At 37.5% G+C, this 15187-nt stretch overlaps 1 protein-coding gene across 3 annotated transcripts in view; it reads left to right on the top strand.

Annotated features, from left to right (window-relative positions):
• The window catches only part of KYAT3 (kynurenine aminotransferase 3), a 59063-nt gene that overhangs the window by 20809 nt on the left and 23067 nt on the right, over positions 1 to 15187 (top strand). For all 3 annotated transcript variants that reach the window (XM_082688595.1, XM_082688596.1, XM_082688597.1), the window contains 6 exons: positions 5393 to 5451; positions 6229 to 6373; positions 10012 to 10161; positions 13690 to 13776; positions 14790 to 14915; positions 15015 to 15135. In XM_082688595.1, the coding sequence (XP_082544721.1) occupies positions 5393 to 5451; positions 6229 to 6373; positions 10012 to 10161; positions 13690 to 13776; positions 14790 to 14915; positions 15015 to 15135 (688 nt within the window). The remainder of the gene's footprint in view (positions 1 to 5392; positions 5452 to 6228; positions 6374 to 10011; positions 10162 to 13689; positions 13777 to 14789; positions 14916 to 15014; positions 15136 to 15187) is intronic.

Here is a 15187-nt window from a genome sequence, read left to right as displayed (position 1 = left end):
CTTTTCAGTCAGGTTAGGGAATAATCAACTTTCTGGCAAACACTCAAACTGGTAAAGTGTCAATAAATTATGCAATTTGTTATGCAATAAATTATGCAATTATATGCAAAATTTATTTTTTTAAAAATTTATTTATTTTAGAGAAAGAGAGAGCATGAGAGAGTAAGCATGGGGACAAGCAGGAGGAGAGAGAATTCTTAGTCAACTCCTCACTGAGCGTGGAGCCTGATGTGGGACTTGATCTCACAACCCAGAGATCATGAGCTGAAACCAAGAGCTGGATGCCTAACCCAAGAGCACCACCCAGGAGCTTGCAAAATTTCTTTTTAAAGTAGATCTGTATTTTTTTTTTTAAGACATTTAGGAAGTAAGTGCTAAGGAATAAAGGAAAATGAAAGTAAGTATGATCATTGTGGTTGTTGGAACATCAGATTTTATACCTTTTTCCATAAAACTAAATTAAAAATTGCGTGTTCAGTTAGTTTAGCTAAACTAGATGACTATATATTGATGATATTTCATCCTTCTTGTAATAATAAATACTTGTGTTATAGTAGGTCATTCCCCTCCACACAAACTCCAAAACTGAAGGAAACAGAATAAGAACCTATAATTAAATGCACAGTAGAAACACACTACCTATAGTTTCAAAACACGGGAAACGCCCAAACAATAGGGAACGAATGAGTAAAGAACCTGAAATAATACCTGCTAATCAAAGTGAAAATTTTATGTCAGAAAATTCACAAAATGTTTAAGATGCTCTCTTAAAAGAAAAGGCAAATGTTTGGAAAATTAGAAATGCCTGATTCGTAGATCTGAAAGAGAAGGGATGTTTCAGTTACCCCAGTGGCCAGACACATTAAGGTGTACCCATTAGATTGTTACTTACTTTCTGCTGCAGCCTACTCTTGAAGTACTGGGGTCTGTCTGCCTCTCCTATCTATTATTGTTGTCACCTCTCTAACCATTGGCTTGTTAGTTCTGTTTCTGACCTTTTCTTGCACTCTTTGTCTTTTTATGCTTGACTCAGCCCATGGTGCATCGATGCTGACACCCCCCAGTTTCCCCAGGTTTAACCCACCACCTGGGAAGAATTTTCTACATCTGTCCTCTCTGACCCAAAAGTAGCAGTCTTGCAGGAAGAATGCTCAAAATATATATAGCTGAAACTTTACTATGCTAGAGACTTAGAATAATGGGTAATATTTTTTCTTCTTTCCAAGTTTTCCTTGTTCCAACACCATTGCAGTAACCCTTGCAGAGAGAATTGGCAAGAAGCTTTTTCTCATCTCTCCCAAGAGTTCCACCTAGTGGTGATTCTGCAGAACTGCACTTTTCAGCCTCAAGTAGAGGAAAAAAAGACGCTGTTTATTATTTCACTAACATTTTTGTGTTTATAACATAGCAGTGTAATATATGTATGCACGATATTAATTTACCTGGGAGCAGAAACCAGCTCATGGAGTAGCTGACCCAGAAATTAATATGGGCCCTGTAGATTTCCAATCATAACACCCGAAGCTCATACTTAATTCCCCATAGGATTCCGGGTTTACTAACATTTCATAAGACTGGTTCTACTCTGGACAGTAATTCTTATATAGTGAGCATTTGCATCTACTGCTGATTCTTGATGTTTTTAGACACTGTCAGGTGTCTTGTAAATGTCCATCACTTTATTAATTTACTCTGTTTGCCTGAAGAGAGTAAGACAAACTCAGTGGCTGAAGCAACAAAACTGTATTAGCTCACAGTTTTGTAGGCTAAAAGCCCAAGGACAGAGTGTACCAGGGTTGGATTCTTCTGTTTGATCTGAGAAAGAATCTCTTCCTGCTTTTCCCCTAGTTTTTGGTGGTTTGCTGTGAATCTCTGGCATTCCCTGACTTTCAAAAATAATCACTTTCATCTTCATGTGACATTATCCCTGTATACCAGACTGTCTCTAGATTCACCCTTTTTTATAAAGACACTGTCATATCAGTGTCATAGCAGTGTCCCCCAACCCATGACTTCAGTTTAACCAGTTACATCTGCAATGAACCTATTTCCACATTAGGTCACATTCTGAGGTACTGGGTGGTAAGACCTCAACATGAATTTGGAGGGGAGGAGTGGTTACACAATTCAACCCACAACAATCACTGTACCTCCAGACTTCATTTCTGCCATGTTGGTATCAGGCAGAGTAATGAATTGTTTTGGCCAACACAATGTGAGTAGAAGTGGTATGTGCACATCTGAGTAGAAATTAACATTTTTTCCCCTCCGCTATGAAATTGACAGTATTCCAAAAAGAGGCTGTTTTGTCAGCTGATGTCTCAGAGTGACAGTGACATGGAACTAAGCAGCAGCTGACCTTCAGTCAGTATGCACTGTGAAAAAGAAAGAAATCCTGATGATTTTAAGCCACCAAGACTTTGGGGTCATTTATTACTGAAGCATAAATTAACTTAAGCTGACTGACACAATAAACCTAACATAATCTGACTGATACCTTAAGTTCACTTCTGATGTGCGGATTCTTTCTTTCATTCATCAGATATTTGTTGAAAAATTACTATGTGCTAAGCATAGTTCTGTGTGTTGGACACTGTGATAGTTAATTTTGTGTTGACTTGGGCGGCCAGGGAATCCAGGTATTTGTTCAAACATCCATGTAAATGTCTGAAGGTGGTTTTCAAATGAGATTAACATTTAAATCAGTAGATTTTAAGTAATTTGCCTTCTATAGAATGTGGGTGGGCCTGATCCAATCAGTTGAAGACCTTAAGAGGAAAAAGACCAAGGTTCCCCCCCAGGAAAAGGGAATTCTGCCTCCAGAATGCCATTAGATCCTGAGCTGTAATATCAATTCTCCTTGGGTCTCCAGCGTGCTTTACTGCTCTGCAGATTTCATACTTGCTGGCCCACGTAAGTCACACAAGCCTTTCTTGAATCACTATATATATGCACATCTTATTGGTTCTATATTGTGGAGAAACCTGATTACAGACACATACAGCGAACAAGCTTGAACTAAACCTCAGGGTTTACAATTAAAGGAAGGTTATAGATAAATAAACAAGAAAATTACAGTGTTGTATAGTAAATGCTGGAATTTACTCCATGTAATAGAAGTACGTAGAAAGAGCATATAACCTTGACCTCGGGAATCAGAAAACACTCTGTGGAGGAAATGAAGTCTAACTTGAGAACTGAAAGTGGCAAGTGGTTTAGGAGGTAGCCAAGTCCAGAGACAGGGTGATGGGGAACAGGGATTGACTTGAGTATAGAACATGCATTCTCAACAGGGGCATCATTGCCCTCAAGAGGAGAAAAGTGGTGCTTGGCAGGTGAAATCAACCATAGCTATTACAATGTTTTGTGACCTTGGAAAGTTCAGCCCTATCTGACAAAACTTACTTTATGGAGCAGTAGGGGAGATGATTAGAAGACCTATCTGAAAGGTCTCCTTATGGGGGCAGTGATGAAAAGGAGATTAGGAAACATTTGTGTAGAAAAACCGTTAAGGCAGAGGAATGATCATATGTGAAGCTACAGAAGTAAGATGGAGTATTTCAAATATTAAAATGGTATAGGCAGGTGGGAAGGAGCAGAGAGTCAGGGAGGTTGTGTGAGAGAGGATGTTCTGGACACAAATTTTAAAATTAAATCTGGAAATATGTTTTGCCTTCAGTTACCTAAATATTTTGAATAAAATTGAACTTTTGTGTCTAAATGATCTGCTGCAGACTTTTCTCACCTATTTTATATATGAATTTGTACGTTGTGTTTGCAGCCACATGCTAAATGAATCATTAAGTTTTAAACATTTTAATGGCAAAGGACAATTGTTAAGATATTTTTTTCTGTCTATCATTCTGGGACTTTTTAGTTTTATAATTGTAATTTCTGAAATAGCAACCTGTTCAGGTGAGTACTTAATCATAATGCTATTCTGGAAGGCACCTTAACCTCTGGAGAATTTGCATGTGATTTACTTCGCTGGAGTTTCAAAGATTAAAAAATATGAGAGTAAGAAGATATTTTTCTTGGTTCCATTGTTGGAATACAATGAGAACAATGGTGTATTTAATAACCATTATCATTATCTTCCTCCCAGATTGAATTAAAATTGCTTTAATATTCTATTAGGAAAATTTTATAAAAATGCTGCCAATCATTTTTTTCCCTAGCAGCTTGTTAACAGTGAACTTAATGCTAATTCAGTGCTTTGGTGAGATAGTATAAACTTAATTTTAAAAGCTAGAGAACTAAAGAATTTTATGCTGTACCATAATTTTAACTTCTAATATTTTTCTACCATAGGCCTAGCTTGATATAAAGAGACCTGACCTAAATGTCTAATACACTGTTTTTAGGAGGCAGCATTCTGGTAATATTTTTTATAAGATCTTGTTATGTAAAAGATGGTATATAGAAACAGATTTGGGGGCGCCTGGCTTGCTCCGTTGGTTAAGCGTCTGACTCATTGATTTCAGCTCAGGTCATGATCTCGGGGTTGTGGGATCAAGTCCTACACTGGAGTCCATGCTCTGCATGGAGTCCTGGACAATGGGTCTGTCCCTCTCCCTCCCTCTGCCCCTTCCCCTGCTCACACTCTAATTCTAAAAATAAAGAAAGAAATAAAATCTAAAAAAAAAAAAAAAAGATAGAGAAAAAGAAAGGAATCGGAGTATGTATTCTGGAGTCAGACTGCCTGGGTTCAGATCCTGGGTTGAATCTGTTTGGGTTTAAATGTTACTCGCTTTTGTAAACTTGGGCAGATGTGTAAAGTTCTATAACCTTACCTCACTTTGCTCCTAACTAACTTAGGGGAAATAAGAGAACCACTACATAGGGTTGTTGTGACTATGAAATGAGTTAATTATGTACAACACTTGGAACAGTGCCTGGAACCTACTCACTACTCAATAATGTGAGCTGTTATGATTTGGGGCTCTCTGTTGAATAGTTTTAAAACCCTTTGTTGAGTGCTTCCTGTGTGCCATACAAGGCACATACTTGTGGAACTGTTACTACATCTTACCTAAAATGATCTTCAGAGAAGGATTCAGGGTATGTTTTTACCCTGACTTTTTTTAGTATCATTATTGTTCTCTTTAGTGCATTTCAGGCCTTCAGAGTGGTTTATTTTTTAGGCTAGGATGCTATTTTCGTTCTTTTGTGAGAAGATAAACATCATAGGATCATAAGAAAAGCGTTCCTTAGGGCAGTAGGTGGGAGACCATTCCACTTCAGAATTTTGCACTGGGCTCTGGCATCTGTCATGGTATCGCTCTTCCCATAGCGACAATAGGGAAAATGTAGAGTTATCAGTGGTTTTCTGGCTTTTTTCAATTTTGATTAAAGAAATTTAAATATACCTTTCATTGTTTGTATCTTTCAGAAGATGTCTTTGAAAATCACCAATGCAAAACGAATCGAAGGCCTTGATAGTAATGTGTGGTGAGTGCCTTAGAATAAGCAGTACTAATTTGGTGAAGCTTTCTTCCTACACATTTTGATTTTCTTAGTTGGGAATGTTTACCCTCATCTAAAATCTACCAATAGGGACGCCTGGGTGGCTCAGTTGGTTGGACGACTGCCTTCGGCTCAGGTCATGATCCCGGACTCCCGAGATCAAGTCCCGCATCGGGCTCCCAACTCCACAGGGAGTCTGCTTCTCTCTCTGACCTCCTCGCTCATGTTCTCTCTCACTGTCTCTCTCTTAAATAAACAAATAAATAAAAATCTTTAAAAAAAATTAAAAAATAAATAAATAAATAAATAAATAAATAAATAAAATAAAATCTACCAATAAAGGCACTTATTTTAATTTACTCATTAAGTAAAATTGGAAGGAAGTTAAGGTCCATACACTGATTTATTCATTCGTATAAATATGGTACATGTGCTAAGCCTACAGATAGGCAGAGAAAAGGACAAAGAACTTATCTTGTAATCCATGAGCTAGTAACAGCTGGTATGGTTGAGGGAGAAAAAATAGATGATGAAACTGAGTTTCAAGAAATTGAGATTTCTAAGAAACTTCTAAGTTCATTAGTTCAGCCATCATTTAATTAGACAAAGTCATTTTGTAGGTGGTAAAGTTTTTGTTGGGAACTCATATTTTTTTATTTTTAAGATAAAACTAGGTCTTAGTTTTTCAGTTTTATGTTAAGATCATGAGATATAAAAAGCTAACTGTAATTTTGGTACTTACTATTATTTTTTTAATTTGAGGATTGAATTTACAAAGTTGGCTGCAGACCCCTCTGTTGTGAATCTTGGTCAAGGTCTTCCAGATATATCTCCTCCCATATATGTAAAGGAGAAATTATCAAAGATTGCAGCAATTGATAGCCTGAACCAGTATACACGAGGCTTTGTAAGTATATGAAGACCATGTGGGACATGAACTTTTATTTTATATGGTGTTGTGTGTGAATGTGCTTCTGTCACTTCTGTATAATTGGCTTTCTGGGACCAGCTGTCCCAACCTGGTAATCAGAGGAACCCCTAACCTTGCTTGCCCTTATCTTCTGGAAGGAGCTATCCCCAACTTCTAACCCCTCCACAGTCCTATCTTGGTCTTTGCTTTACTGTTGCTCCAGCATAGGGTCTGAGGGCAACAAGGGAGGGAGAATCTTCTCTCTTTTTTTCCAGCTTTTTTTTTTTTTTTTAAATTCCAAGTATGGTTAACGTACAGTGATATATTAGCTTCAGGTACACAATACTGTGACCCAGCAGTTCTGTACATTACACAATACTCATCACGATGCATACTCAAATCCACATTACCTATTTTACCCTTCCTCCTGCCCACCTCCCCTCTGTTACACATCCATTTGTTATAGTACAGAGCCTATTTGTGGTTTGTCTCTCACCTTTTTCCTTTGTTTGTTTTGTTTCTTATATTCCACATATGAGTGAAAGTGTATACTCTTTGTCTATCTCTGACTGACTGACTTCACTTAGCATTAGACTCTCTAGCCCATGTTGTTGTTGCAAATGGCAAGATTTCATTCTTTTTGATGGCTGAGTAGTATTCCATTTTGTGTGTGTATTTGTGTGTGTGTATGTGTGTGTACCACATCTTCTTTACCCATTCGTTTCTTGATGGACACTTGGACTGCTTCTATAGTCTGGCCATTGTAAATAATGTTGCTACAAACATGGGGTACATATTTCTTTTTAATTAGTATATATATTGGTATCACACACACACACACACACACATACATATCACATTTTCTTTATCCAATCATCTGTTGATGAACATCTGGATTGTTTCCACATTTTGGCTATTGTGGACACTGCTGCTATAAACATTGGGGCGCAGGTGCCCCTTTGAATCAACACATCTTTGGGGTAAATACAGGAGTGCAGTTGCTGGATCACAGGGTAGTTCTTTTTTATTTTTTTTTATTAAGATTTTTATTTATTTATTTGGCAGGGGGAGCATCAGGTAGGGAGAATGGGAGAAGCAGACTTCCCACTGAGCAGGGATCCTGATGCAGGGCTTGATCCTAGGACCCCCAGGATCATGACCTGAGCTGAAGACAGAGGTTTAACTACTGAGCCACCCAGGCGCCCCTCGTAGTTCTATTTTTAACTCTTTGAGGACCTCCATACTGTTTTCCAGAGTGGCTACCAGTTTGCATTTCCACCAACAGTGTAAAAGGGTTCCTTTTTCTCTGCATCTTTGCCAACATCTCTTGTTTCCTGACTTGTTAATTTTAGTCATAGTGACAGGTGTGATGAGATATCTCATTGTGGTTTTGATTTTTATTTCCCTGATAATGAGTGATGTTGAGCTTCTTTTCATGTGTCTCTTGGCCATCTGTATGTCTTCTTTGGAGAAATTTCTGTTCAGGTCTTCTGCCCATTTCTTGACTGGATTTTTTGGGGGTTTGGGGTATTAAGTTTGATACATTCTTTATAAATTCTGGATACTAGTCCTTTATCTGATATGTCATTTGTGAATATCTTCTCCCATTCTATAGATTGTCTTTTAGTTTAGTTGATTGTTTCCTTTGCTGTGACCTATGCCCATTCTTTAAATATTTTCCAGTTTTTGTAAATATATGTAAGTATATATATGTGTTTTTTATTTGAATAAGTACAGCAGATAGTCTCGCTCTGTCACCAGGCTGTGAATGACATTGGTCACCTCAGGGAGATGGGAAGGCAGTGTTGTTGAGGAGAGATCATTATACTTTTTTAACAGAGCTTTTCCTAGTTTTAATTATTATATGAAGCATGTGTTATTTTTGTAATTAAAATTTTTTTAAAACACAGACCCTTATTATTCTGAGGAAATGTGTAGTGTTTATGGTTGCTTTCAGATCACCCCTTGCTAGAATTTGTTAGACCTGTTATTAAAATGAAATTCAAAAGAAATTTTGGATTTCCAGGAATGGTGACAATCTTCCCTTGCTCTTTTCACAAACTGTGTATATTTTTTGGAGATTGAATTTAAGTAGTTTCTTTCTCTTGCTATTATTTTTTCGTTTACTGCTGTATTTTGCCACCCACCCCCATTAGTCATTATACCCAGTTTCTCTAATATTATAATATCTCCTAATTTCAAAATATGAAAAATATGCTACAGCTTTGTTTTTATTCATTTTAATTGGGTGAGGATCTGTGACATACTAACCAACATTCTGACAAAGGTGACAAACAAAAGTATCTTTAACAACAACAACAACAAATGCCTCCTTTTTATATAAGCTTGGATGGATAACTTAAAATGACCAAAGGCTCTTTTACTTCATAAATCTGAGGTATATCCTACCAGCCTTACTTGTGTCCTGACCCAGTTTATTCCTTTAGAGCCATAGGTGCTTTGCAAAAAAGGCACATGCCCAGAGCTTGGACTCTCACTTGCAACTGACTGAAAATTAAGGAGGTTCTCCAAAAGCAAAAAGAGGAGCTACATGTTAGGAAACAATAATAAATAAGAAATACTGAATTCAGTACAAATAAGACAAGGAGGGGAAAAGGGAAGGGAAAGAAAGAGAAGAAGGGAAGAACAGAGAACATAGAAGAGATGAATCGAGGAAGATAGAATAAATGAGTTAAGACTCCCTACAGGAATGCTGAGCTGGGTGGCTCAGGGATGCTTGGGTGGCTCAGGTGGTTAAGCATCTGCCTTCAGCTCAGGTCATGATCCCGGGGTCCTGGCATCGAGTCCCACATTGGGATGTTTGCTCAGTGTGGAACCTGCTTCTCCCTCTGCCCCTCCCCTTCTCTTTCACTGTCTCTCTGACAAATAAATAAAATCTTAGGGGGGGAAAAAAACCTCCCCATATGTCTCAGAGTTTTTGGATTTATAGTCCCTTCATTCCTCTAGTGAACATTGTTTGCTTGAATGCTTGAATGTTTGCTTGAATGACTCCTCCCCTCTTGGCTATCATGTGGTAAAGAATGTCCTACTTCCCTCCTAACATAACTCTCATATAAGCACTAATATACATTTCTTTGGGGAATTTGTTTTTGCCCTCTCTCCATAGTCTGTTGGTTGGCATAATAGCCTTCTCTTTGGTAACATGGAAGAACAGAGTCAGGATATAGAGACAAAGCAGGTTTTCTTATTTTAGCTGGGAAAAAAGTCCAACTCTACCCAATATAATTTAATTACTATCAAAAATAAAGTAATTGAAAAAAAATAACATAATTGAATGTGATTTGATTGCTGTCCAAAAATGTACTATCAAAGACATATTTGGTATTGAGGTCAATTTTTACCAAAGCAAATACAGTGGAATTTTAAATCCCAAAACCAATTGTTTAATTTTTTTTTAAAGTCATTAGCAAGTTTTTATTACCCTTCATGTAGGAATCCTCTGAAAGTAGGGGGAAAATGTTTCTTATTTTCATTAAAAAATACAAATTTTTTTGGATAGTTGTAAACATGAAACCCAAATTTTAAAAATTCTTTCATGTTAGATCCAGAGTACCTTCAAGAAGTAGATCCCATAATCAAATTTAAGATTTCTTTCCTTCTTTTTTGTTCAACAGGGTCATCCATCACTTGTGAAAGCTCTAGCCTGCTTATATGAAAAATTTTATCAAAATCAAATCAATCCAAATAAAGAAATCCTTGTGACAGTAGGAGCATATGGATCTCTTTTTAATTCCATTCAAGGATTAATTGATGAGGGAGATGAAGTAAGTATATTAACATTATCATCTTACCTATATTTAATTATTATCATTTGTACTGCCTTTGAATCTTTTATTTTACTTTCTATTTTTAATTATATTTGAAGTATAGTACACATGAGTAAAATCCACAAATCTTAATTAAGTACACAGCTTGACAAATTGTTTACATGCATATGTTTTTATTTATGTGAATATGTATCCAGGTAATCACAAACCAGATGAAGATATGGTACATTTCTAGCACCTAGAAGGCTCCCTTTTGCCTCTGCCTCATTTATATTCTTCCAGAGGTAACTACTCTTCTGTCTTCTAGCACCATAGTCTCCTTTTACCTGCTCCTTTGCCCTCTCTCCATAGTCCGTATGGAGCTGATATAAATGGAATCACACAGTATATACTCTTGAACAGCTTCTTTCATTTATCATTATGTCTGAGATTCATCTGATTCATTGCATGTGACTCATTCGTATTTTTACAGCCTGTTTAGATAAGGGTAAGTGGAAGGGGCTAGCAGTGATGGGGAAAATGAATCTTTCATTTGCATGACTAAAATTACCCTTATCTGAACTCAGCAAGTATTTGGTCGGTGTATTTTTATGCCCAGCATCGTTAGCAGCCCCACATGTAACAAGAAGCATGAATGACTTCTGCTTTTGGTACTGTGACCCACATGACCCCAGACTCAGTGCTGCCCCTCCATCCCCATCATAATTCCAGTACCCCTGCTCCAGTATTTCCTGACCTCTTCATTCATTCAGAAATCACTGAGGATCTCCTATACTAGGCACCCTGGGAGACAGTTTCTGTGTGGCAGGAGTTCCCCGTCTAGTGGAGGAGATACTCTCCAACTGGTGAATTGGAATACATGTGACAGTCAGTTGTGGAGAATGTGTTAGTTATGGTGGTGACGGCTCTACTAACGTAAACTCAGAAGACTCCAGAGAGGCGTTGCTTAAGCCTAGTCTGAAGAATGAATATTTACCTGGATCTATGTTGTTAATTCCTTTCTTTGAACTCTCATGGCACTTTCCCTGTACAGCTTCTATAAAAGATACTGCTGTTACTTTGTATTATGTTACTCTGTTACATCTCTAATTCCCTCTACTATGCCAGACAATAAGCTCCTTAAGGAAACATCTTAAGGAAGTACAGGTATGCTTTCATATACATAATCTCCTTTGAGCCCATAAACTAGTTGAAAGTTTCATCTCATTCTTTGATGTTCTTAATCCTTTCTTGCTCCCCCCTTCTGCAATCAGCAGGAGCATCCTGAGGCTCAGCCCTCACCCTTCTTTCCTTTGTTCTTTCTTCCCTGATCACTGTATCTGATCTTTGAAACCACACACATGTCACTTTCTACCTGTTTTATTTCCTTTATAACATCTATTACTATCTGAAATTATCTAATTTACTTCTTTGTTTTCTTATTTAATGTCTTGGTAGAATGTAACTTCCAGGAGAACCAGTTTATTGCTCTACAACCAGTCCCTGAAACACTGAATACTCAATAAATACTCTGCAGAAAGAGAGAGGAATTACTCCCACCATAAAAATAAGGCAATTGCAGCAAAGAGTGTCAGTCTATTCTTTCAATTTTACCTCCCTGCCTCTCCAATTTATTTTCCTTTATTGAGCTCTCACTTAAGATCAGGTACCTGTGTTTCTCACCAGAGTTCAAAGATTGGTCATCTTGGTCCCTGAGAATTTCGTAGACTAATTAGGAACTTACAGCCCACCAAGGGAAAGATCCCTTCCAAAGGGAATGAACAAAGATAGACTTCTTTGCCCTGCACAGTAGCTAACACCTAGCATAGTAGGTGCTCAGTGTGAACTGAATGACTAGCACAAACAAAGGGGCTTTAGAATGTAAGGCCTTTAAACAGGCATTTTACATCATAAGAAATACACAGTAAAAGTGCAAATTTGGAACAACAATCAGGTATCACTAATTTAACCAACAGAAGTTAAGTGAGACAACTTAGTGTTGATTTGTGAAATTAGAAATAGTTACTCAATTTTTCTAAAGCAATTTGGCTGTCTGTATAAGGTGCCATAAAAATGTTTGTACGCTTTAATCTAGCAGTAGCAATCTTACGAGTTTATTCAGCTATTTAAAAGCAGAGAAACTATATATAATCACAAATAAACATAGCATTGTTATTTATTTATTTACTTTAAAAGATTTATTTATTTTAGAGAGAGAGAGAGCACACATGGGCACTGGTGGGAGAGGGGCAGAGGGAGAGAGAATCTTAAGCCGACTCCTCTGTAAGCACAGAGCCCATCATGGGGCTCAGTCCCACGATCCTGAGATCATGACCTGAGCTGAAATCAAGAGTTGGATGCTCAACCACCTAAGCCACCCAGGTCCCCCAGCATTGTTCTTTATACAAGCAAATGATTTTTAAAAAAGACTATTCTAAGACTCCCAAGTGGCCATTAAGATATTAAATATTAAAAGTATAATAATAGGAAATTTTCATGGAATATTACTGGGTTTAAAAAGATAAAAAGAGGGGCACCTGGATGGCTCAGTTGGTTTAAGTGTCTGGCTCTTGATTTTGGCTCAGGTCATGATCTCAGGTCATGATCTAAGATTGAGCCCTGCATCAGGCTAGGTATGGAGCCTGCTTAAGAGTCTCTCTCTCTCTCTTTCTCTGTCTCTCCCCCCACCGACCCCTCACTTCCATATTTGTGTGTTTTCTCTCTCTCTCTAAAAGAAAAAAGAAAAGAAAATATATATATATAAAGAAAAAGAGAATATATATGATGGGTATAAATTATGTGTTCAAACTTTCCTTATAGAAAAGTAAAAAGGATGCTAGATACCAACTGGACATGTTGGATTGGCCCATTGACTGATGTAAAAGCCAGCCCACAGGTGACAGAGAGAGAACATGTAGAGGCCAAGGAACAAGGAATATATATCTTAAGGGGCTAGGAAAAAAGACCGAATCTAGATATAAGTCACCCACAGTGAAATTGTGGGTATCAGACATAACAATAGCATCTTAACCTGTCTCCCTGCATCCAGTCTTTGTTTTGGAGTGCTTTTGAGCAGAAAGGATAATGCTTTACCCTCAGGATAATGCTTGGAAAGTGGTACCCCATAATGGAGAGCGATGTTGTGTCATCTTCCCTTACAGTCTTTGGCTTCTGCCCCTCTCTGGTATTTTACTTTGTAATTTAAAATTTAAAGAAATACTTAACGTTTTGGCTGGGACATTCCTTCGAGGATGTGATGAGACATGGCCTCTTCCCCCAGAAAAATCTACCTAAGCCCATGTGAAGTTTTACATATAATTTCAGGAATCCCGACTGCAAGCCCTTCTGTAGACCTCATTAAGAGATCAAGGACTCCTGAACAAGTGTATCTCTAAGGTCTTTTCCACTTGGCTGTTAGCTCCATGAAGGCAAGGAAGACTAGCTTTTTCACTGCTGCATCTCATCATGTAGTATAATGCAGGTACACAGTATTTTTTAAATGAATGAATAATTGATACATTAAATTTTTATTTGGTTTCATTTTAGGTCATAATAATAATGCCTTTCTATGACTGCTATGAGCCCATGGTGAGAATGGCTGGAGCAACACCTGTTTTTATTCCCCTAAGATCTGTAAGTTTGCCAGCACCATTCCCATTCTTAAAGATGTTTTGAAAATATATGTAATTGCTTTGTCCCTGATAAAGCTTCAACTTTGATTACTTTTTGGGATTTACTGTGTATCTCTACTACGGCTGAAGGTAACCAATATCTTGAAGAGAGCAACTTTTATTACTGTCTCCTGTGTTTGCCATGTGTCTCTGTTGTACCAGCATTCACATTATATCTAATGTTATCTCTTGTAGATACGTGTCTTCCCCACCAGCATAAGCAGGACCAACTCAGAGACCATTTCTAACTCACTTTCATAGCACTGCTCCCCAGTGACTAACAGTTTATGCTGGGTCTCCATAAATGATTGTTTAGTTCTGAATTAAGTGAAAATTCTGAAATGTTTAAAATTTTGCCTTTATTTTTAGGAATTTAATGAAGCATGCTACCAATGTCTTTTTAAAAATCTTACTAAAATAAGTATACACTAAGATAAATCAGAATCTTATATGGCCTTAAAGTACTAAACATGTTAACCATCATTATAGCTGGCTCCCCTGAAGGAATGTAGACACTTAAAAGCTATTAAGTATCGACAAGATTTTATTTTGCCATTTAATAGGTGTGAGCGTGAGACTCTAGTCCTCTTGGGCTCTTAAGGCTTAATTATTTCTGTCTTTCTTTTTTTTGAAGATTTTATTTATTTATTTGAGAGAGAGATACAGTGAGAGAGAGCATGAGAGGTGAGGTCAGAGGGAGAAGCAGACTCCCTGTGGAGCTGGGAGCCCGATGCAGGACTCGATTCCCGGAGTCCGGGATCGTGACCTGAGCTGAAGGCAGTCGCTCAACCGGCTAAGCCACCCAGGCGCCCAGGCTTAATGATTTCTGTTTATTTTCTTTGTTAGTCATTTATTCAGTTACCTTTAAAGGCCTTACCCTTCTCTATTTTTTTTTTTCCCCAGTAAGGTTATTTATTTGTAAGGCAGTAAACATGAATCAATTGAATTAAATCACATTTTATTCTTCATACTTAGAAACCTGTCAGTGGGAAAAAATGGTCTAGTTCTGACTGGACATTGGATCCTCAAGAACTGGCAAGTAAATTTAATTCTAAAACCAAAGCTATTATACTGAATACTCCACATAACCCCATTGGCAAGGTGAGTCTTTGATCGCTTTATACAGTCTTCTGACCTATCATTTTCTCACACGTTGAATCATAATTGGCTCTGCTCTTTTGTTTTCTTTAATACATACAGGTATATACCAAAGAGGAACTCCAAGTAATTGCTGACCTTTGCATCAAATATGACACGCTCTGCATAAGTGATGAGGTTTATGAATGGCTTGTATATACTGGAAATAAGCATCTAAAAATAGGTACTGATTATTACATAGAGTCACAATCTAAATGTGTTTGGGCACGTGTGGA

Source organism: Mustela nivalis, assembly GCF_964662115.1.
Source record: "Mustela nivalis genome assembly, chromosome: 10".
Classification (NCBI taxonomy): domain Eukaryota; kingdom Metazoa; phylum Chordata; class Mammalia; order Carnivora; family Mustelidae; genus Mustela; species Mustela nivalis.
Note: the sequence above shows the minus strand (reverse complement) of the source record. Positions and strands in the feature narration are given on the sequence as shown.